Genomic DNA, 24,451 nt, shown 5'->3' with positions numbered 1-24,451 from the left:
CACCGGTCTTGAAAGACCTACATTGGCTCCCAGTATGTTTCCGAGCACAATTCAAAGTGTTGGTGCTGACCTTTAAAGCCCTAAACGGCCTCAGTCCAGTATACCTGAAGGAGCGTCTCCACCCCCATCATTCTGCCCGGACGCTGAGGTCCAGCACCGAGGGCCTTCTGGCGGTTCCCTCATTGCGAGAAGCAAAGCTACAGGGAACCAGGCAGAGGGCCTTCTCGGTAGTGGCGCCCGCCCTGTGGAACACCCTTCCAGCAGATGTCAAAGCGATAAACAACTACCTGACATTCAGAAGACATCTTAAGGCAAGTTTTTAGGGAAGTTTTTAACGTGTGATATTTTACTGTATTTTTTGTTTCTATGGAAGCCGCCCAGAGTGGCTGGGGAAGCCCAGCCAGATGGGCGGGGTATAAATAATAAATTATTATTATTATTGTGTTGCCACCTTCCTCAGTGGATTGTGAAAAGCACTACCGTGAGCAATGCTTTGTATGGAGGGGGGGCTCTGAAGATGAGCTTATGAAACCAAGGGGGCAGGGCCCAAACACTTTTGGGATCTAGACCGCCTGTCTCTTTGCAACCTGTTCGCCCGACTTTCAGAAAACAAGCAAGAGAAGTGATTGACCTGTTTCCTCTGAGGGTGAAAAAAAGAAGTCAAGACTAAAAAGTAGGGAAGATCTTGTGGCCTGGGAGTGTGGTGAGTGAAGAAGCCCCTTCTCCAGAGTCTGCCAACTGGCACAAGGACTGATGCTCAGCGGCTATTTGAATCACTGAGCTTGTTCTGAATTGCATTAATTGTTGGAGGAATTTGTTTGCCTTGTGCCTTATTTATACACCGTTGTGTTTTAAAGACCTACACTCACTCCCGGTACATTTCCAAGCACAATTCAAAGTGTTGGTGCTGACCTTTAAAGTCCTAAATGGCCTTGGCCCTGTATACCCAAAGGAGCATCTCCACCTCCATTGTTCAGCCTAGACACCAAGGTCCAAGAGTTTACTGGCGGTTCCCTCACTGCCGAAAAGTGAGGCTACACGGAACTGGCAGAGGGCCTTCTCGGCAGTGGCACCTATTCTCTGGAATGCCCTCCCATCAGATGTCAAGGAAATAAACTCCTTAATTTTTCATAGACATCTGAAGGCAACCCTGTTTTAGGATGTTTTTAATGTTTGATGTTGTTTTTCCTGTACTTTTGTTGGAAGCTGCCCGGACGACAACCCAGTTAGATGGATGGGATATAAGAAATAAGTAGTTGTTGTTGTTGTTTGTTCATTTTTAATGTTATCATTATTACTGCAAGGCACTTTGAGCTGGGAAAGCAGAATACAAATATTAAATTGAACCAACCCAAAGCAAAAATCACTCATGCCATCCAGGAAGAAAGAAAAACACAGCAGTACAAAGGAAGCAGGTTTCTGATCAAATTTTTAACATTAGTTTCAGAAGCACTTGGGCTTGTATCTAGTAGTCCATATTAACAATTCAGTTTCCTTAACTTGCTTCGTCGAAATGTCTGAAACACAGGCGTTCAAACAACAATAAAAGGGTGGCTTGTAGACTGTCAATGTCTTGCAGGAGGTATTCAAATGCCTACTGAACTTTAGGGGGGGGGTTGCAAATAAAGGGCTCTGTCACTCCAGAAAAACAAATTCACTTTTTTAAAGAACTGACTTTTTGCTGTTTGGAAAGTGACTGAGAAATGTTTTGAGAAGCGTGGGATGAACAAATGACTAGTGGAAAGAGATGTAAACACCTTGCAAGCAAATCAGGATAAATGCTCCTTGCTGTGCAAACTGCCCTGCAAAACATGTCAGAGGCAATGCTCAGCAAATAATCTAATCTCTACATAAGCAAGAAAATCGGGGCACGTGTTCAATAAACAGGTCATCTGGAAGGGGTCCAAAGAGAGGCAGAACAGAATTTTAAAGATTCCTTACACACCGCTGCTCCTCATTACCGGTATTTTGCAGGCAAGTATCAAAAGGGCTTCACTGTGCAATTTGCTATTAAGCAGTCAAGATGTTGCTGCCTGGAAAAATAGCACAAAACAGCCGAGGCATCGAAAGCTGCATAGTAGAAGAAAAATAAAAGAACAGTGCGTTCTTTCTAGAAAAGGAAGGTGGACTGGAAAAATGTCTTTACGAACAGGCCAAACTCCGTACAGTGGTGCCTCGCAAGACGAAATTAATCCGTTCCGTGAGGCTCTTCGTATAGCGTTTTTTTTGTCTTGCGAAGCAAGCCCATTGACAGCTTAGCGGATTAGCGCTATTAGCGGTTTAGCGGCTTTTAGCGGATCAGCTGATAAGCGGCTTATTAGCAGATCAGCTGATAAGCGGCTTAGGAAAAGGGGGGGAGGGGGAAAAACCCGCAGGAACTCGCAAGACATTTTGTCTTGCGAAGCAAGCCCATAGGGAAATTCGTCTTGCGAAGCGCCTCCAAAACGGAAAACCCTTTCGTCTAGCGGGTTTTCCGTCTTGTGAGGCGTTCGTCTTACGGGGCACCACTGTATTAGGTAATTTATGTTTAATTTGGCATATCTGAAGTGTCTAAGGCAGCAGTCCTGGCCTACCACACAGGCTTGTTGTGGAGATTAAATGAGGAGAGGGGAGAACCATGTATGCCAACTGCAGCTCCTTGGAAAAGGTGGGATGCAAATGAAAAAAATTGTGAAGCGTAAGGCAGGATGCAATAGTGGTCCCCACCCTGTGGAATGCTCTCCCATCATATGTCAAACAGATAAACAACCACACAACTCCCCGAAGACATCTTAAGGCAGCCTATTATCAGGAAGTTTTTAATGTTTGATGTTTTGCTGTGTTTTTAATATGCTGGAATCTGGGGGCAACCCAGTCAGATGGCCAGGGTATAAGTAATATTATTGTTACTATTATTATTATTATTAATAATAATAATAATAATAATAATAATTTATTTATATCCCGCCCTCCCCAGCCAAAGCCGGGCTCAGAGCAGCTAACAACAGTAAAACGATAAAACATTCTAAAATCATTTCATTATAAAATTAATTCCAATCAAATTAATGGCAACCATTGGGCTAGAAGTTCTGTGGGAATTGCCAAAGGAGGGAGTCAGGCTGAGTCCAAACCAAAGGCCAAGTGGATCAGCTCTGTCTTGCAGGCCCTGCGGAAAGATGTCAAGTCCCACAGGGCCCTGGTCTCTTGTGACAGAGCGTTCCACCAGAACGAGTATAATCTATACTCTTTCATTTAATGAATGTGGGGAGTTTTTCTTAAAACCAAAAATTTATTTTAAGATATGAGTAATACAATATAATCTTATGTACAATGCTAAACCTGAGAACCGTTTCTCAGCATTCGTAAGTCCCAGGGGCATGAAATCCCCTGTTCAGCACATCAAACTATTGCACGACACAGAACAAGTTTTCTTCACTTTGAGCTTTCCATAGAGGTTCTTCCTGCCTTCTTGAAATGAGAACAGGGGCGTGTGCAGTTTGCAGCGTGTCTTCAGGCCACTTGGACAGCCTCGTCCGCTAGCCAGAGGCACGTTCCCTTCAGGCAAAGCCAATTCACACCGTTTGGATTCTTCTCTCAATGAGCTCGCTTCCTTTTGCTGGGCACGAAGTCTGGCAAACAAGAGAAGGAAAAAGTGGCCATCATCCAAAAAATCGGGAAAGGAAAAGGATTTAAGAAAGCCAAGCCTGAACAAGAAACATTTCTCAGTAAAGTTTTTAGGAAGAAATGGTGAGAAGAGGAAGGTTAGTTTGCATGACTTCCCACAACAAGGAATTGTTGTGGAATAATTTGGGAATTATAGGGACAGAACTACCTAAATGGTATAGAAATTTATTTATGCATGCTACTACAGCAACAAGAATGTTACTTGCCCCAAAATGGAAAGAAGCGGAAGTCCCAGTAAAGGAAGAATCGATACAAAAACATATGCAGAAATGGCAAAGCTTACCAGAAGAATAAGAGATCAAAATAACAAACGCTTTATAAAAGAATAGAAATGGCTTATTGAAAATTTACAGATAAATTGTAAACAGATAAAAACATTGACAGGATTATTGTAATAACCTGCAGTTTTGGAAGAGTAGATATTTATAGTAGATAATTAAATGAGTAAATTAAATGAATTCGGATATGCAGAAGATATGAAAAAATAAATTTAAGGAACCGCAGAAAAAGGAGGGGAAGGAAGACAAATTTTGAAATGTTAAATGGATTGTAAAATTAATGAAATGTATAAATTTGAAAAGTATGAATAAAAAACTATTTTAAAAAAAGAGAAGAGAGAAGTTAGCTTGCACAAGAAGGACACCCTCCAATGTACCTTCATCACTAAGATGGTCAACAACCTCTTCTTCATCATCCTCTGCAATCACAGGCATACTCAGGTTCCCCGCACTCTGCTCCTCTGTCAACTGCAACGTCCCTGTAAAGGAAACACCAATCTCGAAAAGGAACTGGTTTCCCTTTCAGCTCCATAGCTACCGTACTTTTCTGTCTATAAGACACCCCCATGTATAAGACGTCGCTTATTTTTCAGGACTCAAATTTAAGAAAATGAGGGGGTGTCCCAGGGTTGTTGCGCTTTTTTTAAGGAGGATTTCCCAGGGTTGTTGAGCTTTGTTTTGCGGGGGGCGGATTGCCAAAATTCCACCTCCTATCTGTCCCATTGCCAGCAAAAGCTGCCAATCGCCCGCCCAACTGCCAGAATGTCAGCCAATCAACACCACCCACTGACCCAGCAACCAATAACACGCACAATAGCTGCTGACAGCCGCAGCAGCAACCAGTCAAACGTCCACCCTATGCAGGACCCCCACTTTTTAGCATGATTTTTAAAGAAAAAAAACAGTCTCATGCACGGAAAATTACAGTATGTCCTTGCCGGTCAGTTTTGCAGATGCGATTAAACTCTTTCAGGATGTGGGTTTTTAACAAAAGGAGCCTAATAATGCAAAAGACTCTGCAGAGCATCTCTGTACCGATGGTATTTCGTGGGGAACAAAAAGATGGCCAGCGCCTAATAACCTTTTGTCTCAGCGATGCAACTGACAGTCCCAAAATGGACAGATCCGAGACATCTCCATATTCACGAATGGAGGCGGAAGGTGCGGACTTCTGCACTTAACGGGAGAAACTTGCGGAACAAAGGAAGGCAGGAAGGGGAAAGCAATAGGAAAAACGACTGTAGAGAAAGATGGCTTCCTTTGAGGACTCGTATGAACAAATACAAACTGATCTGGAATCATAACGAGGACGGTTGTTGTGCAATGTGTTTCGTAGGTCGTGTGCTAATGAAGAGGGCGTGGAACGAGGTTGAGTTACAAGAATGCGGGAATATCAAACTGTAATTTTAAAAATTAAAAACAGCTTTTAAAAAAATAATAATACAGGATACTCTCATTATATTCTGCTAATTGCTTGCATAGCTGCAGCCGATTGAATTCTCTTCTGATCTTCTGTTAAAGAGGAAGATGAACACTGTTCTTTCTTCTCCCTGCAAGTATCTTGGACCAACCATTTGTATATTTATGAATGTAGGAAGCTGTCTTATATTGATTCCAGCCACTGGGCCCCATCTAGCGCAGTATTGACTACACAGTGGTTCGCCGGGATTTCAGATGGGACATTCCCAGCCCTAGCTGGAGACTAAACCTGGGACTTTTTGCGTGCAAAAGATGCTGTACCCCAGAGCCACGGCCTTTTATAAGCATTTGCAAAGTTTGGGAGGGTGGGGGAGGCGTTATAACGCTTAGAATATAGTAAAAGGAAGTGGTTTGCATAAAAGATAATAAAAACGCAACAAAATTAAGTACAAAAATCCCCTAAAAATTAGATAAAACCTGTTCAAGGTTACTGCCATAATATCCACAAGATCATCAGAAGCACGATGGGCTGAAGGAGGCATGCACACAAGGCACTCACATCCCCTCCCCTATGGCAACCAGTCAAAAGATGCTCTTATCAAAGGATGGCCCTTCCCAGGAGCTATTCATGGAGGCCTGTACAGCAACTGCACAGATTTCAGGAGTGAACGCGTGTTATGCGATGGCAAAGGATTTCAACCTCCTCTCCCCAGCCTGCAAACACACTTCTGTTTTGGAAAAGCGTTTCCCTACCTCTGCTTTTCAGAGTTTCTTTCTTCCTCCTCGGCTGCAAACTTTTGCTGGCTTTCTTAGCCCTTGGCGATTTGGATTTCCCACGATCTGTTGATTCGGAAGACTCCAGCTTAACTTGGCGGTGCCGTCTTGATTTGGAAGCCTAAAACATTTGGTGTTTTTTTTTTAAAAAAAGAAATAAGCCAGAGAAGTAAATTAAGCAAGAAGGAAAACAAAATTTTAGTAGTGTGCATGGGGGAGGGGAGAGAGACAATCAAATGAACTGCTTGGATCTTGCCACTCCTTAATTCTGCCCCCTGTAATGTTGTCATATGCCATATTCATTAATAGAATGATCACGAAGGAAAGTTAGGAATTCAACCCCTTGGCACAGAGTAGGCATGGACTCATAACACACAAAGGGGGAGGGGGGGAATCCAGATTCTATTACCCACTAGTATTATACAACAGCAATTTCACCTTCACATGAAATCATGGATCTCTTATTGGTACTTCAAGGGAGCAGTGTTAAAATTGTTAAATCCCTCATCACGACCCTAATCGAATTTGCCCCTTCTCCCCATGGCTGTTTTTAAGCTTCAGAAAAAGATGTCAGAGATCCAATTGCAGATATCTAGTCTAGCTTGACCTCAGTCACTGAGTTCTCCCTGTTGCATTATAAATTCTGATCTTCCAGTGCTGCAAGTCTGCTAGTTTGCCACTGATCAATGCACTTAACTTACATAGGTGATTTTTTAAAATAAAAAATCACTTTTTAATATTACAGTGCACTCATATTTCAATATCAGTGCATGATATTGTGCAAAACGGTTGGACCCAACTAGGTACAATTGGTAATTCTTAGAACTAACCTGTGAAAGACTGCGAGCGTTTCAAATTCCAGAACTTTTTTCATCTCATCTTTAACTCAATAACACACTCTGTCCCGTGTCATAGGCAACTAATATATATTATAACTTATACTGCATTAACATATCCTCAATACATGCATCAATAAAATGAATCAGAACAATAAGGAGGAGTAAGAGATATATAACTTTTCATCATACAGAAAAGTAAAGAAGGTACTAAGGAGAGTCATATATTTCAACTTAGAACCCATTATTGCGATGGAGGAGAATTTCCTGATATTCCCTTCACACTTACTTGAACAACTGCAGAGTAAGATTTGGATTTGATGTCGGCTAACGCTCTGGCTCTTTCAAATCCCTGGAAAAGAAACTACTTTTAGCATTGCCTCGCCCTGGCCTAGACAATGACACAGTTCCTACACCTGACTTTTGCCCTGAGAATCCAGGTAGCACAATAAGGACCATATTTTTCTGTGTATAAGATGAAAATTGGGGGTCGTCTTGAACACGGAACATGGGCATCTGGGGGAATTTTTAAAAGATTTAAGCATATGTCCGGGATTTTGGCTTGGGCGGGGTGAGGCGGTCCCTCCTGCTGCCGTCCCCACTTTCTCCCCAACCCCCCCCCCCCAGGCTGCATGCTGGTGACTGGCTCACCTCCTGAAGCCCCCACTGGCTAGACCACTGGATCGAGAGCAGCTGCCGCCGCTGCCAAGAACTGCCTCAGTTATCTCTCCTTGCCCTTTTTTCCCTCTTCACCTCTCAAACTCCCACCCTTCCCCCAGCCCACTCACCACCTTCCTCAGCTCAGTTTGCTCGACGGCATGGCCTGATGCAGAATGGTCGCTGCCTTCCCCCGGCTCTTCCTTGGCATCCTGCTTGGGAGCCTGCAGCAGCAGCAACAGCAGCTGCCACCGAGGGGGAGCGTTTGTTGCCCCCCCCCCCCCACAGTCGCTGCCTTTGCTTCTGCACCACGGCACAATGCATGCATCTCATGCCGGAAACTTTGAAGGCGATCACCCCCAAAAAGATCAACAACTATCTGCAGCCAATCATCCAGAATTTTACTTCTATTTTAGGGTTTCATTTTCTTAGTTTTCGGTTCAAAAAAATAAGGGTCGTCTTATACACAGGGGACGTCTTAGACATGGAAAAATACGGTATTTCCTTACCTCTGTCCCTTGCGAAGGACCCTCCTTCTCACTAGTCGCTTCTTCACCCACAGTGGCCAAGGCCGGCTCCTGGAAAGGGCACAGGGATGAAGACTGAAATACGGAGGCCTTGGTCTAGAACAGCTGCTCCCACTGGCCCCTTGGTTCCATGAATCAAGTGCTCCCTTCCCTACCCTATGAAAGGTGTTATTCAGAATAGCTGTTTGCACGACCCACTGAGGATAATAATCCCTGCATTGTGGAGGGTTGGACCAGAAGTCCCTTCCAACTCTACAAATAGCACAATAAAATTCAAATCTGTAACAATTAATTGCACACTTATTAAAACCCAATTAAAATCCAGTATACCTGAAGGAGAGTCTCCACCCCCATCGTTCAGCCCGGACACTGAGGTCCAGCGCCAAGGGCCTTCTGGCGGTTCCCTCACTGCGAGAAGTGAGGTTACAGGGAACCAGGCCGAGGGCCTTCTCGGTAGTGGCATCTGTCCTGTGGAACACCCTCCCAATAGTTGTCAAAGAAATAAACAACTACCATATGTACTTGAATATAAACTGACATTTTCAGCATATTTTTTATGCTGAAAAAGCCTCCCTCGGCTTATACGCAAGTGAGGTGGGCAGCGGCGGAGAGACGAGTGGCAAGAAAGGAGCAAGGTACTCTAGAGATCGGAGGAATAGTGACGTGCAATGAGCACTGTGCATCAAATTTAATACACACAGAACACGCCCCTTCATCTGTTCTGCGTAGGTGTCTTGGCTATTCACATATGACAATGAACTGGCTCTCTCATCTGCTTGGAAAACAGGCTGTTCTCTTGTCCTGTTTACACAGCATCGTGCCGCAATGGCAGCTGTAGGCCCAAGTTGATCTCTCTAGATCTGCCCGTTCTTCGCTCCCCGCAACAAGACACAGCGCAAAATTGCCTCTGCAACAATCAAAACAAGTGTGCAATTCACACACCCCTATATTGTCTCCATTAGCTTCTAGATCTAATGTTTATTGGATGGGTTTCCCCCCTAAATTGATTTTTGAATTCTGAATTTATTGTTATTCACGTTTTATACTGTATTTTATGCTGTTTTTTGTTGCATCAATTAAGTGTTTTAAATTTGTTGTTAGCCGCCCTGAGCCCGGTTTTCTGAACCAGGAAGGGCGGGGTATAAATTAAAAAACATTATTATTATTATTATTATTATTATTAGATACCACCTAAACACAACAGAAATTTATACTATTTGGCACTCCACAGTGAGAGCCCTCCAATCTGCGTTGCTCTTGCATCATCAGTACATCAGGATTCTACAGAAACAGAGGGAAATAATGCGCAAAAGCCAACAACTAAAAGGCAAATCTCCCCAGTTCAGCTCTGGTCTGCACAGACCTGCATTTGCCTAAACTATTTAAGGCTTTGGGGAAAGGTAAGTGGGATACTTTTAAAAGTGCAGCATGAGCGGCAAAGTGAGAAATGGTTTTCCAATCACCTGTACAAGCTTCAACAGCACACACACACACACACACACACACACACACACAAAAAATGAAGCCACCTACCGCTTTGTTCTTCTGCCACTCTTGATGCTCCAAAATGATGTTCTTGAAATTGTCTATGAAGTCGTCTTTTATCAGATTAAGAGCCTTGTCCGGCTGGGACTGGTCCTCAGAGATCAGGCACTTCATCTTTTGGTAGTGGTCGTGAATGTTCTTAGCTTCCTTAAAATGTAAATAAATATATTGACCGGCAGGAAAGCTTTGGAAGCCAAAGTGAAACTTAACCACTGAAGACTTTGAAAGATCGCAACAGAATGCTCTCCCCCCCGCCAGGGAAATTAGCCTAGCTCCTTCATTATACACCTTTAGGCACCAGGCAAATGTTCCTTTTTAACCAGGCCTTTGGTTGATCTGATTTACCTTCCATGCACTTTTTAAATGTGGGGATTTGGGGGGGGATTATTGGGGTGTTGTTTTTATTTTGATTATATATATTGTGGTTTTATATTTTTATTTTGTTTTGTGAACTGCCCTGGAACCTCTGGGTATAGGGTGGTATATAAATTTAATAAATCATCACCATCATCAGACTTTCTTCACTCATGTTTTATTCTGGATTGTTTTATTTGATATTTTACTGTGTTTTAAACCACATTGAGATTTTCTCTTAGATTTCTTAGTTCTCTCTTAGATTTCTCTTAGAAATATAAAGCAGTATAAAAATGAAATGAGTAATATTATTATTACTATTACTATTATTGATTAAATTTATATACAGCCCTATACCCACAGGTCTCAGGGCAGTTCACAAGATAAAAATCGCAATATAAAGAACACAAAATACATAATCAAAATAAAAACAAGAACAACCCAATAACCCCCCCCCAAAAAAAATAATCAGAAGGGGAAAATAAAATTTAAAACACACAATATTTGTAATAAAACATTTAAAAATAAGCACCCATCAGGTATCGTCATGGAGTAGATTAAAAGATCAATTTAACTGGCTTTCAGAGCAAAACATTATAGCCATTGGGTTTTTTCCCAATTGTAACCATTCATAGAAGCTCTTTGATCTAGTGGAGACTTCCAGGAAGGGGCGCTGGGAGGCAATTTTCTATCATTCCCCCTTCCTTCTGCAGCCCCTACCCCCATCCCCAAATCTGATCCAAGGGTTGGGGAAACCATTGGGACAGCATTTAGTGAGAGCAAGGAAGGTGGCATTGAGGGCCGTGAGAGAAAGGTGGAATTTGCAAAAACTGCCACCTAATAATAGTACAGGCATACCTTGGATCCCGAACGCCTTGCGACTCGAACATTTTGGATCCCGAATGCCACAAACCTGGAAGTGAGTGTTCCGGTTTGCGAATGTTCTTTGGAAGTCGAACGTCCGATGTGGCTTCCGTGGGTTCTGATTGGCTGCAGGAAGCTGCTGCAGCCAATCAGAAGCCGCACCTTGGTTGTCGGAACGTTTCCAGAAGTCGAACGGACCTCCGGGACAGATTCCGTTCGACTTCCAAGGTACCACTGTAGCTGCAAACCAGGAAAAGGCGGGAGAGAGCTGGACAGTCCTCGTGACTCATGAGGAGACCCTCCCTGGAGCCTGAAGAGGACTGAGGGCAGAGGAAACACAGAAGGGCAGGGGGGCTTTGTTTAGACTGCTCAGCTTCCCTGCCTAGCAGCTAGCGCAGGGGTCAGCATACTTTTTCAGCAGGGGGCCAGTCCACTGTCCCTCAGACCTTGTGGGGGACCAGACTATATTTTGGAAAAGAAAAAAAGAATGAATTCCTATGCCCCACAAATAACCCAGAGATAAAAGCACACATTCTACTCATGTAAAAACACGCTGATTCCCAGACCGCCTGCGGACCAGATTTAGAAAGCAATTTAGAAAGCGATTGGGCCAGATCTGGTATTGAAGCAGCAGCAGCTGCTGCTTTGCAGTGCATCCTAAAATCACTTGCAGAGCTTCGACTCTAGTTGGAGAGAGAGTTGTAGGGAGGAGTATTGTTAGGTCGGAGTTTCCCCGAAATCTGCTCTATAGCATCAAAGAATATGAAGAAGACCTGCAGAAGGGACTTGGAAAAGAGTTAAGAGCCTCAGACATAAGATCTCCAGGTTGATGGACTGTATGGAGTTGACGGAAGTGACTGGCAGAGTCCGAGACCGGGGAGAGGAGATGGTGGAAGAAGATTGGAAAATTTAAAGTCTATATATAGAAATATTGTAAAATTAATGAGTGATAGAAAAATGTTGGAATGAAATTTTATGGCCTTAGTAGAAATGTTATAAGGAGTTAAGCTTAAATAAGTATACTAGTTTTCATGGAAATAAGATTAAAAATATGTTAATGACAGAAAATAGAGAAAGATGGAAAAGAATTGCTGAAACAATTAATGGAAGTGGAATACAAAGAGGGAGGTGAGAGGAGGTCGATGAAACAAGGGAATGAAAGATAGAGTATGGAAAAGGTATGATGTATGCTTTTAAATTGTTTTTGTTTTGTTTAGTTTATTGTGTTTAGTTTAATGTGTTAAGGTTGTGTTTTATATTGTTTATATATTGTATTGTATTGGGGTTTTTTTGTTTTTTTTTTTCTCTTCTTTCTTTTTTGTAAGCTTTAAAAGTAATAAATATTATTTTTTTTAAAAAAGAGAGAGTTGTAGGGAGGGAGAGCAGGAGAGCAGGGGGAAAATAGGTACGATTGTATTAGTAGTAATGAATGGTGCTTTTCTCAGCATTCTCCATTTGCAGCAGCCTGGAGCAGATGTAACAATGATCTCCAATCCATGGCAGTATATCCGAGCGGGTTCTTCAAACCCCAGTTGGCTTCAGTTACAAGGACAACCATGGTTAGCTGAAGCACAGTTATGATGCTACAATAATATTAAAGTAAAATATGAAATGAAAGGAAGGACATTGAAATGTCGGCCCTTTGTATATCCCTATGTGCCTAACCATGATTATGAAATTGAGAAGGGTGTGTCTACACCACATTCACAGAACACACACACACACACACACAAATGTAAGATTGGACTTTCCCTAGGACTGAGAGATCAAACAGGAAAACTAAGAGCTGCGCTTCCTGTTCCTGAGCATGCGTATGTATTAATCAGAAACGCAATTCAAATAAAAGTCATGCTTTGCAACCCCAAAACATAGGAGTGGTATTTAGGAGTGGTTTGCGGGTGGTATTTAAATTTGTCACACCTTCCATGTGGTTGCAGCATCACCGTCTGTGCATAAAGAGACAGAATGGCCCCTGGAACATGGTACATGACGCCAGTCAAGCTTGCAAAAATTTATCATTTGCCCGATAATAAATGTTGGAAGTGTAAAGAGATTGAAGGTACATTCTTTCACCTTTGGTGGACATGCCCAAGGATTAAGACTTTCTGGGAGATGATTTATAATGAAATGAAAAAGGTATTTAAATATACCTTTCAAAAGAAACCAGAGGCCTTTCTCCTGGGCATGGTGGGCCAACTGGTGTTAAAGAAGGATAGAACTTTCTTTATGTATGCCACAACAGCAGCAAGAATACTTATTGCAAAGTACTCGAAGACACAAGATCTACCCACCTGGGAAGAATGGCAGATGAAGGTGATGGACTACATGGAACTGGCGGAAATGACTGGCAGAATCCGAGATCAGGGAGAAGAGTCGGTGGAAGAAGATTGGAAGAAATTTAAAGTTTATCTACAGAAACACTGTAAAATTAAGGAATGTTAGAAGGATGTTGAAATGAAGTAATGTGGTTTTAGCAGAAATGATGTAAAGGATTAAGTAAAAATGGATTGTTAATTGGTGAAAGAACAGAATGTAAAATTATAGTATATTAAGATAAATCATTAGGATAGAAATAAAGATGGAAAGGGTTTGCTGAAATATCTAATTGAATTAGAATACAAAAAAGGGAGGTGTGAGGAGGTCAAGGAAATAAGCAAAGGAAAGAAAGTTATGTAAAGGATTGATTTGTTTTTTTTCTTTAATTATCTGCATTTTTTTCTGTTTTTTTTCCCTTTGTTCTTGTATTGTTCTGTATTTTTATTTTTATTTTCTGTTTAAATATGTTCGTTATTTTTTCTTTTTGTAACCTTTAAAATCTCAATAAAAATCTATTGGGGGAAAAAAAGAATGGCCCCTGGAACAGGGCGACATTGCTAAATCAGCAGGCTAGGCCACCCGAAAGATGCTGCAGCAGAAACAGCAGAAATGTTAAGAGCATGACGCGTACGCCACCTCTAAGAAGTCATCCGGCTTAAGCATTGCAACTCGGTCGTCCGGATCCCTGAACTCGCTCCTGGTCTCCGTCTTCTCCTGCATGTTCTTCTTAGTCCTAAAGGAAAGCTAGAAAGAGGTGGTTGTCTCAGGATAAAAGTGGAAAGAAAAACTGGATGAGCAAACGAAAGTGAAATGCCACTGAGGTTTCAAGAAGGTAAGAAACCTAGGCAGGAATCACCTAACCAGCCCTGTCCGTGGAAGCCCTGACCCCAGGGTGGATAAAAATCAAATATTTTTTAAAAAATTAAAAATTAAAAATGGATTTTTAAAAATTTAAATCAGATTTTTTTATTTAAATTGGATTTTTGAAATTAAATGCTTTTGGAGGAAAAATCTTTCTATAATTTTCTATTTAAGTTACATTATAGTCCAAAGGCTATTCATCAGGAAATAAGGATTTGTTTTAAGTTTTTCATGTGTGCTAAAACTCAGTCTAAGTTTTTTTAAAAAAAGTTGTTTCACCACATCAGTTATTGATACATATGCTATAATGTTATTGTTTTAGTTAAATAAATTGTTTCAATAAATTGTTTAAATTGTTATGAAGAAAATTATTGTTTTTCTACTTCCAATAAAGTACAGCAGAAAAGTTGTCCAAATATAAACAGTTAACTTATTAAACCTCACAATAATTTCATAATTACCTGTCTATGTATTTCTAATAGTATAACCAATAAGAGATAAAAGTACAGTGGTGCCCCGCAAGACAAACGCCTCGCAAGACGGAAAACCCGCTAGATGAAAGGGTTTTCCGTTTTGGAGGCGCTTCGCAAAACGAATTTCCCTATGGGCTTGCTTCGCAAGACGAAAATGTCTTGCGAGTTCCTGCAGGTTTTTTCCCCCTTTTTCCCCCTTTTTCTAAGCAGCTAAGCCGCTTATCAGCTGATCCGCTAAACTGATAAGCCGCTAAAAGCCGCTAAAAGCCGCTAAACCGCTAATAGCGCTAATCCGCTAAGCTGTCAATGGGCTTGCTTCGCAAGACGAAAAAACCGCTATACGAAGAGACTCACGGAACGGATTAATTTCGTCTTGCGAGGCACCACTGTACACATTCAACTCATGTAAAAACACCAGGCAGGCCCCACAAATAACCCAGAGATGCATTTTATGTAAAAGGACACATTCTACTCATGTAAAAACACGCTGATTCCCATCCGCAGGCCGGATTTAGAAGGCGATTTAGCAGGATCCGGACACCGGGCCTAGGTTTGCCTACCCATGGCTTAGAGCAGCGGTTCTCAACCTGTGGGTCCCCAGATGTTGTTGGACTACAGCTCCCATCATTCCTGCGCTCTGGCCTTGCTAGCTAGGGGTGATGGGAGTTGTAGTTCAACAACATCTGGGGACCCACAGGTTGAGAAAGGCTGGCTTAGAGGCTTTTTAGAGGGTGCTCCCCACTTCGTGATTTTTGCTTATGCATGCGGGGGGGGGGAGGGGCTCGGAAGGTGACGCCCGCAAACGTGGGGATGATGCCTGAACAATTTTGCTAATATCAATCCAGTAACTCACAAATTTAGGCATTGCTGTGAAATGGAATGCTCTGTCCATCCGAAGCTTCCGGAAGACATAGGCAGCGTCGTAATGCTGAGCATCTAACAGTTCCTGCTGGAATTTCATGACTTCAGCCCAGTCTTTGAGCGCAACCCTGATCTGAAGAAACAAACACAGGCACGTCTTCAAAGTCAAGTCAGAAAAACGCAACCTAAAAGCACGTAAGCAAATGCAGGCAGGATTTATACCTTTTGCTTCGGTTGGCACAACTGCGTATTGTACAATCCATACAGAAGATAAAGGGCACCAACTCGGATCTGGAAGGTGTAGGGAGGAAAGAAGTACGGCCACACCAGCGCCAAAGCTTCTTTGGTGAACTTTATCTGCTCTGGAGTCCTTATTTTACCACTAGGATGAAAAAGGAAAAGATACAGAATGGCATTTGTCAATCCCATCAGTTATACATCAAGAAAATACTACATTAACAATGACAGAAGAGGAGGGTCAGTGCTCAAGGGTTTCAGCAGGTTGCCCCAGGTTGCCCAGCCTTGTTCTAAAAGCCCTAGACCAAAATCAGATGCTTAAAAAGTTGGGACCTGTCAGAGCTGCCTCTAGGTCCCAGCTCACAGAGGACCAACGCCCGGTTGATGTAATGTACAAAAGTCTTTATTGAAGTTTAGTTTCCATTTCAAACCCCAGAGCGTGCAGCCCTACGTCTTGACTTTAGATCGGCGAAGTCCCCTCTGAATCACTACCCCTTCCGCACCAGTTTAAGATCCTAGCCCGGCTCCACCTCCTGCGCTGTTCTTTCCTCCTCTGGGTCCTTCTGCCCCCTGGGGTTTCCTCCTTCCTGGACTCTTCTGACGCTGACCCCCCTGAGTCTTGCCCTTCCTTCCGGCGGGCTTTAGGACCTGGCTCCCTATCCGGGCTACCTGCTGTGCCGCTCGCCTGTACATTTGAACTTGGCGCGCGCGCCCAGCCGGTAACCTTCCTCCTGACCGTTTCCCCGCTCTCCGATGTGGGCGTGGTCAATCCTGACTCATCTCCTCTCGCTGGTGGTGAGAACACTGGTCCCGATTCCTGGGACTCCTCCCCCCTACTGCGTTCTTGTGGGGAAGCTGGTCCTGATTTCCAACTGCTGCTCAGGGAGTCCCCGCTGGCCCCTTCCTTCTGGGGTTTCCCCCTTGGCACCCCCTTCGCCCTGGCCATCGGCGCTCCCTTCTGTGAATCTTCCGATTCGCTGGAGAGACTCGTGGAATCCCTCTGACCACTGTCACTGCCTACACCCCCCTTGGATTCCTCCCCCTCGCTCTCCATTTGCTCCCCCTCCTGTGTCTCTGCTCCTGAACCCCTGACAGGACCATTTTAATCCATTTTAGTATTTTTAAATTTTGTACGTTTTAAAGTAGGCTGGTGAATTTTTCTCTATTTAACTGTTTTATCTCTTTGTAAACCGCTTTGTGGTTTTTTACAGTCAAGCCGTGAAATAAATAAATAACACTAACAAATAAAACTAAAATAAAGTGATATAAATGAAATAAAACATAGCATTGCTTGGGGGGGGTGGTTATTGGTTTGGTTTGTTCTTGTTCCTGTTTTTATTATGTATTTTGTGTTTTTACCTTGTATTTCAATGTTGTGCGTCACCCTGAGATCTATGGATGAGGGGTGGTATAAAAATTTAAATAATAATAATAATACTTTTACATCCTACCCTTTTCTCCAAGGAGTTCAAGGGAGAATACATGGCCCCCCTTCCCCGCTCTCCTCCTTTAATCCCCATGACAGCCCTGTGAGGTTGGCTTGCCTGGGGAGCAGTCCCAGTGGTCAGGGATGATGGGAATTGTAGTCTCAAAACTTCTGGAGTTTGCCTATGCCTGATCTAGTCCAACCCCCTGCAATACAATGTTAACGTTTTAGGGTTGTTGCTGTTTTTTTAAAAAAGTACATTTTCAAAGTAGGTTTGTTATTTTTTTCGGAATTGTAAACTGGGCATAAAGGTAAAGGTACCCCTGACCATTAGGTCCAGTCGTGACCAACTCTGGGGTTGTGGCGCTCATCTCCCTTTATTGGCCAAGGGAGCCGGCGTACAGCTTCTGGGTCATGTGGCCAGCATGACTAAGCCGCTTCTGGCAAACCAGAGCAGCACATGGAAACACCGTTTACCTTCCCTCTGGAGCGGTACCTATTTATCTACTTGCACTTTGACGTGCTTTCGAACTGCTAGGTTGGCAGGAGCAGGGACCGAGCAACAGGAGCTCACCCCATCGCAGGGATTCGAACCACCAACCTTCTGATCGGCAAGTCCTAGGCTCTGTGGTTTAACCCACTGCACAACAACAACAACAATAATATCAGCATCTGAACAGCACACCACTGGCTGGCTCCTGGTCAGGGACCATGAGAACCACAGGAAAGGCTGGCCAAAAGTGTTTCGGCACCTGAGGCTAACCAGTGTGGAGGGGGGAGTGAAGATCTACACCAGCGCTTCCAAACTTGAGTCACCAGCTGTTTTTTTGGACTACAACTCCCATCATCCCTAGCTTACCGCACAAGTAGTCAAGGATGATGGGAACTGTAGTCCAAAAAACAACAACAGTGAGTGACCCAAGTTTGGGGAACCCTGATCTACATTGACGGCAAGGACGGGGGTGAATGATCTGCACTGGGACCCGCTGCCCCTGTGGATACCGCCCGAATGTAGGATTGGAAGGGGACCCCCAAGGGTCATCCAGCCCAACCCCGTCTTCATAGAATCATAGAGTTGGAAGAGACCACAAGGGCCATCGAGTCCAACCCCCTGCCAAGCAGGAAACACCATCAGAGCACTCCTGACATATGGTTGTCAAGCCTCTGCTTAAAGACCTCCAAAGAAGGAGACTCCACCACACTCCTTGGCAGCAAATTCCACTGTCGAACAGCTCTTACTGTCAGGAAGTTCCTCCTAATGTTTAGGTGGAATCTTCTTTCTTGTAGTTTGGAACCATTGCTCCGTGTCCGCTTCTCTGGAGCAGCAGAAAACAACCTTTCTCCCTCCTCTATGTGACATCCTTTTATATATTTGAACATGGCTATCATATCACCCCTTAACCTCCTCTTCTCCAGGCTAAACATGCCCAGCTCCCTTAGCCGTTCCTCATAAGGCATCGTTTCCAGGCCTTTGACCACTTTGGTTGCCCTCCTCTGGACACGTTCCAGTTTGTCCGTGTCCTTCTTGAACTGTGGTGCCCAGAACTGGACACAGTACTCCAGGTGAGGTCTGACCAGAGCAGAATACAGTGGCACTATTACTTCCCTTGATCTAGATGCAGTACTCCTATTGATGCAGCCCAGAATTGCATTGGCTTTTTTAGCTGCCGCGTCACACTGTTGGCTCATGTCAAGTTTGTGGTCAACCAAGACTCCTAGATCCTTTTCACATGTACTGCTCTCAAGCCAGTACCTACCTACCTACCTACCTACCTACCTTCCTTCCTTCCTTCCCTCCTTCCCTCCTTCCCTCCCTCCCTCCCTCCTTCCCTCCTTCCTTCCTTCCTTCCTTCCTTCCCTCCTTCCCTCCCTCCCTCCCTCCCTCCTTCCTTCCTTCCCTCCTTCCCTCCCTCCCTCCCTCCTTCCTTCCTTCCTTCCTTCCTTCCCTCCTTCCCTCCTTCCCTCCCTCCCTCCCTCCCTCCTTCCTTCCTTCCCTCCCTCCCTCCCTCCTTCCTTCCTTCCCTCCCTCCCTCCCTCCCTCCCTCCTTCCTTCCCTCCCTCCTTCCCTCCTTCCTTCCTTCCTTCCTTCCCTCCCTCCCTCCTTCCTTCCTTCCTTCCTTCCTTCCTTCCCTCCCCCCCACCCAGCCTGCAGTGCAGGACTTTCAGCTCAAGTGCTTCAGCCCCGCCACTTCTTGGAAGGGGAGCAGGCACTCTGCCCATGCCCAGAGGCCCCGCTCACTAGAAGATGGTGTGGAAGCGCAGCTCCCTCCACAGCGAGGCGAAGTCCTCGAAGCGGACGCTCTCGGCCTGCTGGAAGCTGCTGAGCAGAGCCTCGCAGTCCGTCTTCAGGCCCGGCCAGCAGGCGGCCATGGTCGCCGCCGCCGCCGCCGCCTCCTCTCAGCACTGGCGTCCCCACTGCGCCTGCGCGCTGCACGCTTGTTGTAGCTCAGCGAGAGAACGGGAAAGGTTTAACCCTGCCGCTGCCGCTCTCGAAACTACCCCAAGGAGACGCGTTCACCATGGGCGTGTTGCCCTTTTAAGAGTCGAGCTCGCGGAAGCGGAGGTGGGCGACTACAGCCAATCAGAGCCACGGTTTAGCTGCTCGCTCCACCCCTTCACTGAACTCCCACCTCTTTCTGCTTGACTCTTTGGTTGAGTCTGGGGCTCCTTAGCCCCGCCTCTGGGCGATGGTTTAAAAGGGTGTTGGGAGCCGGGCAGTAGCAGCTGCAAATAAGGTTGCTTGTTTTTTTTTATAAAAGAGCCGCCTCTATAATTAGATTAATGAGCTTTTGGTGTTTTATCAACCTGTGTGTTTTTATTTCTTTGTTTCGCAAGATTTGCATGCAGCTTGACTGCAGAGAAAACCTCAACGCGGTTTTACAAAAAAAAGAAAACTTGAAGGATGACGTTAGCACTGAAAAATGTACAACTATAATTTAAATATACAGAAAACTTTTTTTAAAACCCACAATAGAATAGATTTAAAACAAATTAACAAATCACGCAAACTTTCTAAACGTCTGGGTTTTAAAGTGCAGTTGTGAATTCTTCTTGATTTCCTTGGTTTTTTTGCTTTTTGTAAACCGCTTTGTAAACCATCTCATTTATTTAGGCTGCAGTCCTAACCTCACTTACCTTTGAATTCACTACCCCACTGAATTCAACTGGACTTACTTGTGAGTTAACATGGTTAGGATTGCAGTCTGAGTATATTTTTTCTCTCCCACGAAAAAGCTACCGAACTGAACATTGCATCTGCATGCAAACATGTTAAACCCACACTTATTCCTCTGCTAAAATGAAATCAATAGATGTCTGTCGAGCACACCGAGTAAAAAAGCTGCTTTTCTGTGTAAATGACTACTATGGGAAATGTGATTTGATGACACTGCAATCCTGTGCTGGTTGCAAGTAAACCTCACTGTGCTGAATGGGATACAGAAAAGGGAGCTGGGCATGTTTAGCCTGGAGAAGAGGAGGTTAAGGGGTGATATGATAGCCATGTTCAAATATATAAAAGGATGTCACATAGAGGAGGGAGAAAGGTTGTTTTCTGCTGCTCCAGAGAAGCGGACACGGAGCAATGGATCCAAACTACAATAAAAGAAGATTCCACCTAAACATTAGGAAGAACTTCCTGACAGTAAGAGCTGTTTGACAGTGGAATTTGCTGCCAAGGAGTGTGGTGGAGTCTCCTTCTTTGGAGGTCTTTAAGCAGAGGCTTGACAACCATATGTCAGGAGTGCTCTGATGGTGTTTCCTGCTTGGCAGGGGGTTGGACTCAATGGCCCTTGTGGTCTCTTCCAACTCTATGATTCTATGATTCTATGATTCTATGATTCTATGTATGCATAGAATGGCAGTCGTGCAGAGCTTACTTCTTACAGGGCTCTTCTGAGACATAGGATAGTGCCATTAGCCAGCAGTCCTGAACACACTAGGAAGTAAAATCCATTGATCACACACTTGTGGGGAGGGGAGCAGGGCAAGACATATAGGATTGCACTTGATAGTGCAATCCTGTATCTACTGAGAAGTAAATCCTGCTAAATCCTTGGTTTTTCAGACCAAAGCTCACAATTCAAAAAAGAACTCCTGCAAAGCAAACACAAACTTTTGTCTAAAATGTATAACCTGTTATTAGAATGGGGAACAAAAGACGAGCTAGTTAAAGCCTTGATGATGCACTGGGCAGTAGATATAGGACACAACATAGATTTCAGCCTCTGGGAGAAACCTTGGAAAAGCGACTTGAAATTTACAGCATGTTATTCTTTGAAAGAGAACTATCTGAAAATGATTCATGGGTGGTATTTAACTCCGAGTAGGCTTGCTAAGATTTACAAGACAGAATCAGATAAGTGCTGGAAGTGTAAAGAAGTAGAGGGAACATTCTTTCACATGTGGTGAACATGCAAAAAGGAAAAAAAAGTATTGGGAAATGATTTATATTGAACTGAACAAAATGTTTTAAATTACTACCCACCCCCAGTCTGGATAACCCAGACTGAAATTCCCGGGTGTCAGAAAAGGTTATTTATGTCTGCAATAGCTGCAGCCTGCATTTTGTTAGCCCAAAAATGGAAAGTGAGGTCCCAACTAAAGATTGGCAACTTAAGTTGACAGAATATGCACAACTTGCTGGGTGTTCATCAGTATGCAGATGATACCCAGCTTTACTTCTCTTTCAAATCAGAACCAGTGAAGGCGGTGACGGTCCTGTGTGAGTGTCTGGAGGCGGTTGGAGGATGGATGGCGGCAAACAGATTGAGATTGAATCCTGACAAGACAGAAGTACTGTTTCTGGGGGACAGGAGGCGGGCAGGTGTGGAGGATTCCCTGGTCCTGAATGGGGTAACTGTGCCCCTGAAGGACCTGGTGCGCAGCCTGGGAGTCATTTTGGACTCACAGCTGTCCATGGAAGCACAGGTTAAATCCGTGTCCAGGGCAGCTGTGTACCAGCTCCATCTGGTACGCAGGCTGAGACCCTATCTGCCCGTGGACTGTCTCACCAGTGTGGTGCATGCTCTGGTTATCTCCCGCTTGGACTACTGCAATGCGCTCTACGTGGGGCTAACTTTGAAGGTGACCCGGAAACTACAACTAATCCAGAATGCAGCAGCCAGACTGGTGACTGGGAGCGGCCGCCAAGACCATATAACACCGGTCTTGAAAGACCTACATTGGCTCCCAGTACGTTTCCGAGCACAATTCAGAGTGTTGGTGCTGACCTTTAAAGCCCTAAACGGCCTCGGTCCAGTATACCTGAAGGAGGGTCTCCACCCCCATCGTTCTACCCGGACACTGAGGTCCAGCACCGAGGGCCTTCTGGCGGTTCCCTCACTGCGAGAAGCCAAGTTACAGGGAACCAGGCAGAGGGCCTTCTCGGTAGTGGTGCCCTCCCTGTGGAACGCCCTCCCACCAGATGTCAAAGAGAACAATTACTACCAGACTTTTAGAAGACATCTGAAGGCAGCCCTGTTTAGGGAAGCTTTTAATGTTTGATGTATCACAGTATTTTAATATACTTTTGGAAGCCGCCCAGAGTGGCTGGGGAAACCCAGCCAGATGGGCGGGGTATAAATAATAAATTATTATTATTATTATTATTATTACTTGCAGATTTAAAATAAAGAATAAGAGAGCAAGAAAAACATACGTTTAAAGATTGGAAAATGTTTATTGAGTATATGGAAAATAACTGTACAGCTGAAAATGCTGGCAGCATTAAGATAAATTAAACAGAGTAAATAATTTTTGACGGATGTAATCATGGAAAACCGATTGGAATAGTTATTGTAAAATATGCAGGGATGTAAGATATGCAAAATGAACCATGGAAAGAAAAGAAGGGAAGTCACTGAATATCTTAAAGTATGTAAAATGTTTTTTTTGAAATTGTAAAACAGAAAATTTAATAAAAATTACCGGTACATTAAAAAGAGAAGTGAATCCTACTGAATTCAACAGTGAACATAGGAAGCTGCCTTAGACTGGGTCAATCTGCTTGGTATAATCTGCTCTGGTCTATCTACTCAAGATTTTCTGGCACTGACTGGCAGCAGCTCCCTAGTGTTTCAGAAAGGGGGGCAGGTTGAATCTGGGACCCATTCATCTTTATTAATCACAATGAATCAGCAGGATTATGTGTCTGCAAAAAATAAAAAAATACTATTACTCATTAAGGCTACATTAGTTAGACACACAGTTTCCAATTCATGAGAATTGACACTGCCCTTTCTGTCCCTCCCCTCCATCATCCATGTGTAATAATTATTTGGGTCGATTCTGTCATTAACTAGCTAACACGTTTTCCCCTCCATAAACAGGAACCGGGGCTGGTCCCTAGGGGCAAAAGGGACAGTGGCCCAACAACAACAGCCACTTGATTTCACTCTCCTCTTCCTGCATTTTACATAATCTCTCTTTGCTTGCTCCCATGTAAGGTGTGCGCGGGGGGGGGGATGACACCCCCCTGACATCATCCTCTGTCTGGCTCTGTCTAGCAGATTCAGAACGAAACGTCTCAACAACAGTTGTTTTAAATTACTTCCTTTTGCTCCCCAAAGTGCTCAGAAAAATCCTCAGTGTTTGGAAACTAGGAAGCGCAATTAAAAAAACATAAGGCCAGGTGGTTAACAAGTACACTTTGCAAAATTACAAAGAACACGCCTTATTTCATCTTTTTTAAAAAAAATACCTAAAACTAAAACAAATTCCAGCTATTCTGATTATTTCTACTTTTAGTTAAGTATTTTTATTCATTTACTTGTTTTAGGAGGGGCAGCTGCCCCCCTCCACACACACACCCTGGCTATGCCCAGAGCTGTGTTCAGTGATGGGGACGCATCCTGACTGAGCACCCTGAGGGAGGGTCATCAAGCGGTGACTCCGCACCCCCCTCTTCCATCCCATCGCATGCAGGCGGAGTCCAACATGCCAAAACACACGTAGGAGGGCAGTCAAGCAAGGAACCCTCTTCGCTGATGCAGGGAGGGGAGCGGCGGGAGACGCCCGCGGCTCTGTCTCGGGTGCTGGACCGCACGTATAGGGGGCGTGGCCCGGCTGACCCGATTGGCTGGAGCGGCCGGGACGTTTGACTCATTTGCATCCGCCTCCTGCATCCTCTCTCAGCTGGGAGCTGGAGCCGGTGCAGCAGGGCACACACCAGGGCAGCCAGCAAGGATGGGGAGCAGCTATCTGGGGAGCGTCTCCCTCCTCGTACGCCTCCGTCTTAAGGGATTGTTTTGTATGGTCGATCTGGTGCGTAGGAGGCGAGGGGATTTTTTAAAAAGCGCTCTTAAGAGAACCGGTTCTGTCTCTCGCCATCCCGGGTAAGTATAATACTGGGTTATCAGAG

At 44.3% G+C, this 24,451-nt stretch overlaps 1 protein-coding gene across 1 annotated transcript; it reads right to left on the bottom strand.

Moving 5' to 3' along the window:
- Positions 1-1,616: 1,616 nt before the first annotated feature.
- Positions 1,617-19,506, bottom strand: SNAPC1 (small nuclear RNA activating complex polypeptide 1). Its single transcript, XM_081864688.1, has 11 exons — positions 19,331-19,506; positions 15,651-15,810; positions 15,421-15,561; positions 13,870-13,977; positions 9,688-9,846; positions 8,137-8,205; positions 7,260-7,322; positions 6,114-6,255; positions 4,319-4,420; positions 2,506-3,608; positions 1,617-2,158 (listed from the first exon to the last, which is right to left on the bottom strand). Exons 1-10 carry the CDS (start codon positions 19,459-19,461, stop codon positions 3,574-3,576), a joined length of 1,110 nt encoding a protein of 369 aa, XP_081720814.1. The 5' UTR covers positions 19,462-19,506; the 3' UTR covers positions 1,617-2,158; positions 2,506-3,573.
- Positions 19,507-24,451: the final 4,945 nt, after the last annotated feature.

The sequence above is a fragment of the Podarcis erhardii genome (assembly GCF_964252035.2).
Source record: "Podarcis erhardii genome assembly, chromosome: 1".
In the NCBI taxonomy this organism is placed as follows: domain Eukaryota; kingdom Metazoa; phylum Chordata; class Lepidosauria; order Squamata; family Lacertidae; genus Podarcis; species Podarcis erhardii.
This window is presented reverse-complemented; position numbering and strand designations above follow the sequence as displayed.

What these genes read in the sequence shown, in the direction of transcription:
- SNAPC1 (XM_081864688.1), bottom strand. Translation starts at nt 19,461, where the DNA reads ATGGCCGCCTGCTGGCCGGGCCTGAAGACGGACTGCGAGGCTCTGCTC. An exon ending in AGTGGCAGAAGAACAAAGCG is followed by an intron (nt 8,206 to 9,687) that starts GTAGGTGGCTTC and finishes TGCCCTTTCCAG; the next exon opens with GAGCCGGCCTTGGCCACTGT. An exon ending in CTTACTCTGCAGTTGTTCAA is followed by an intron (nt 6,256 to 7,259) that starts GTAAGTGTGAAG and finishes CAAATGTTTTAG; the next exon opens with GCTTCCAAATCAAGACGGCA.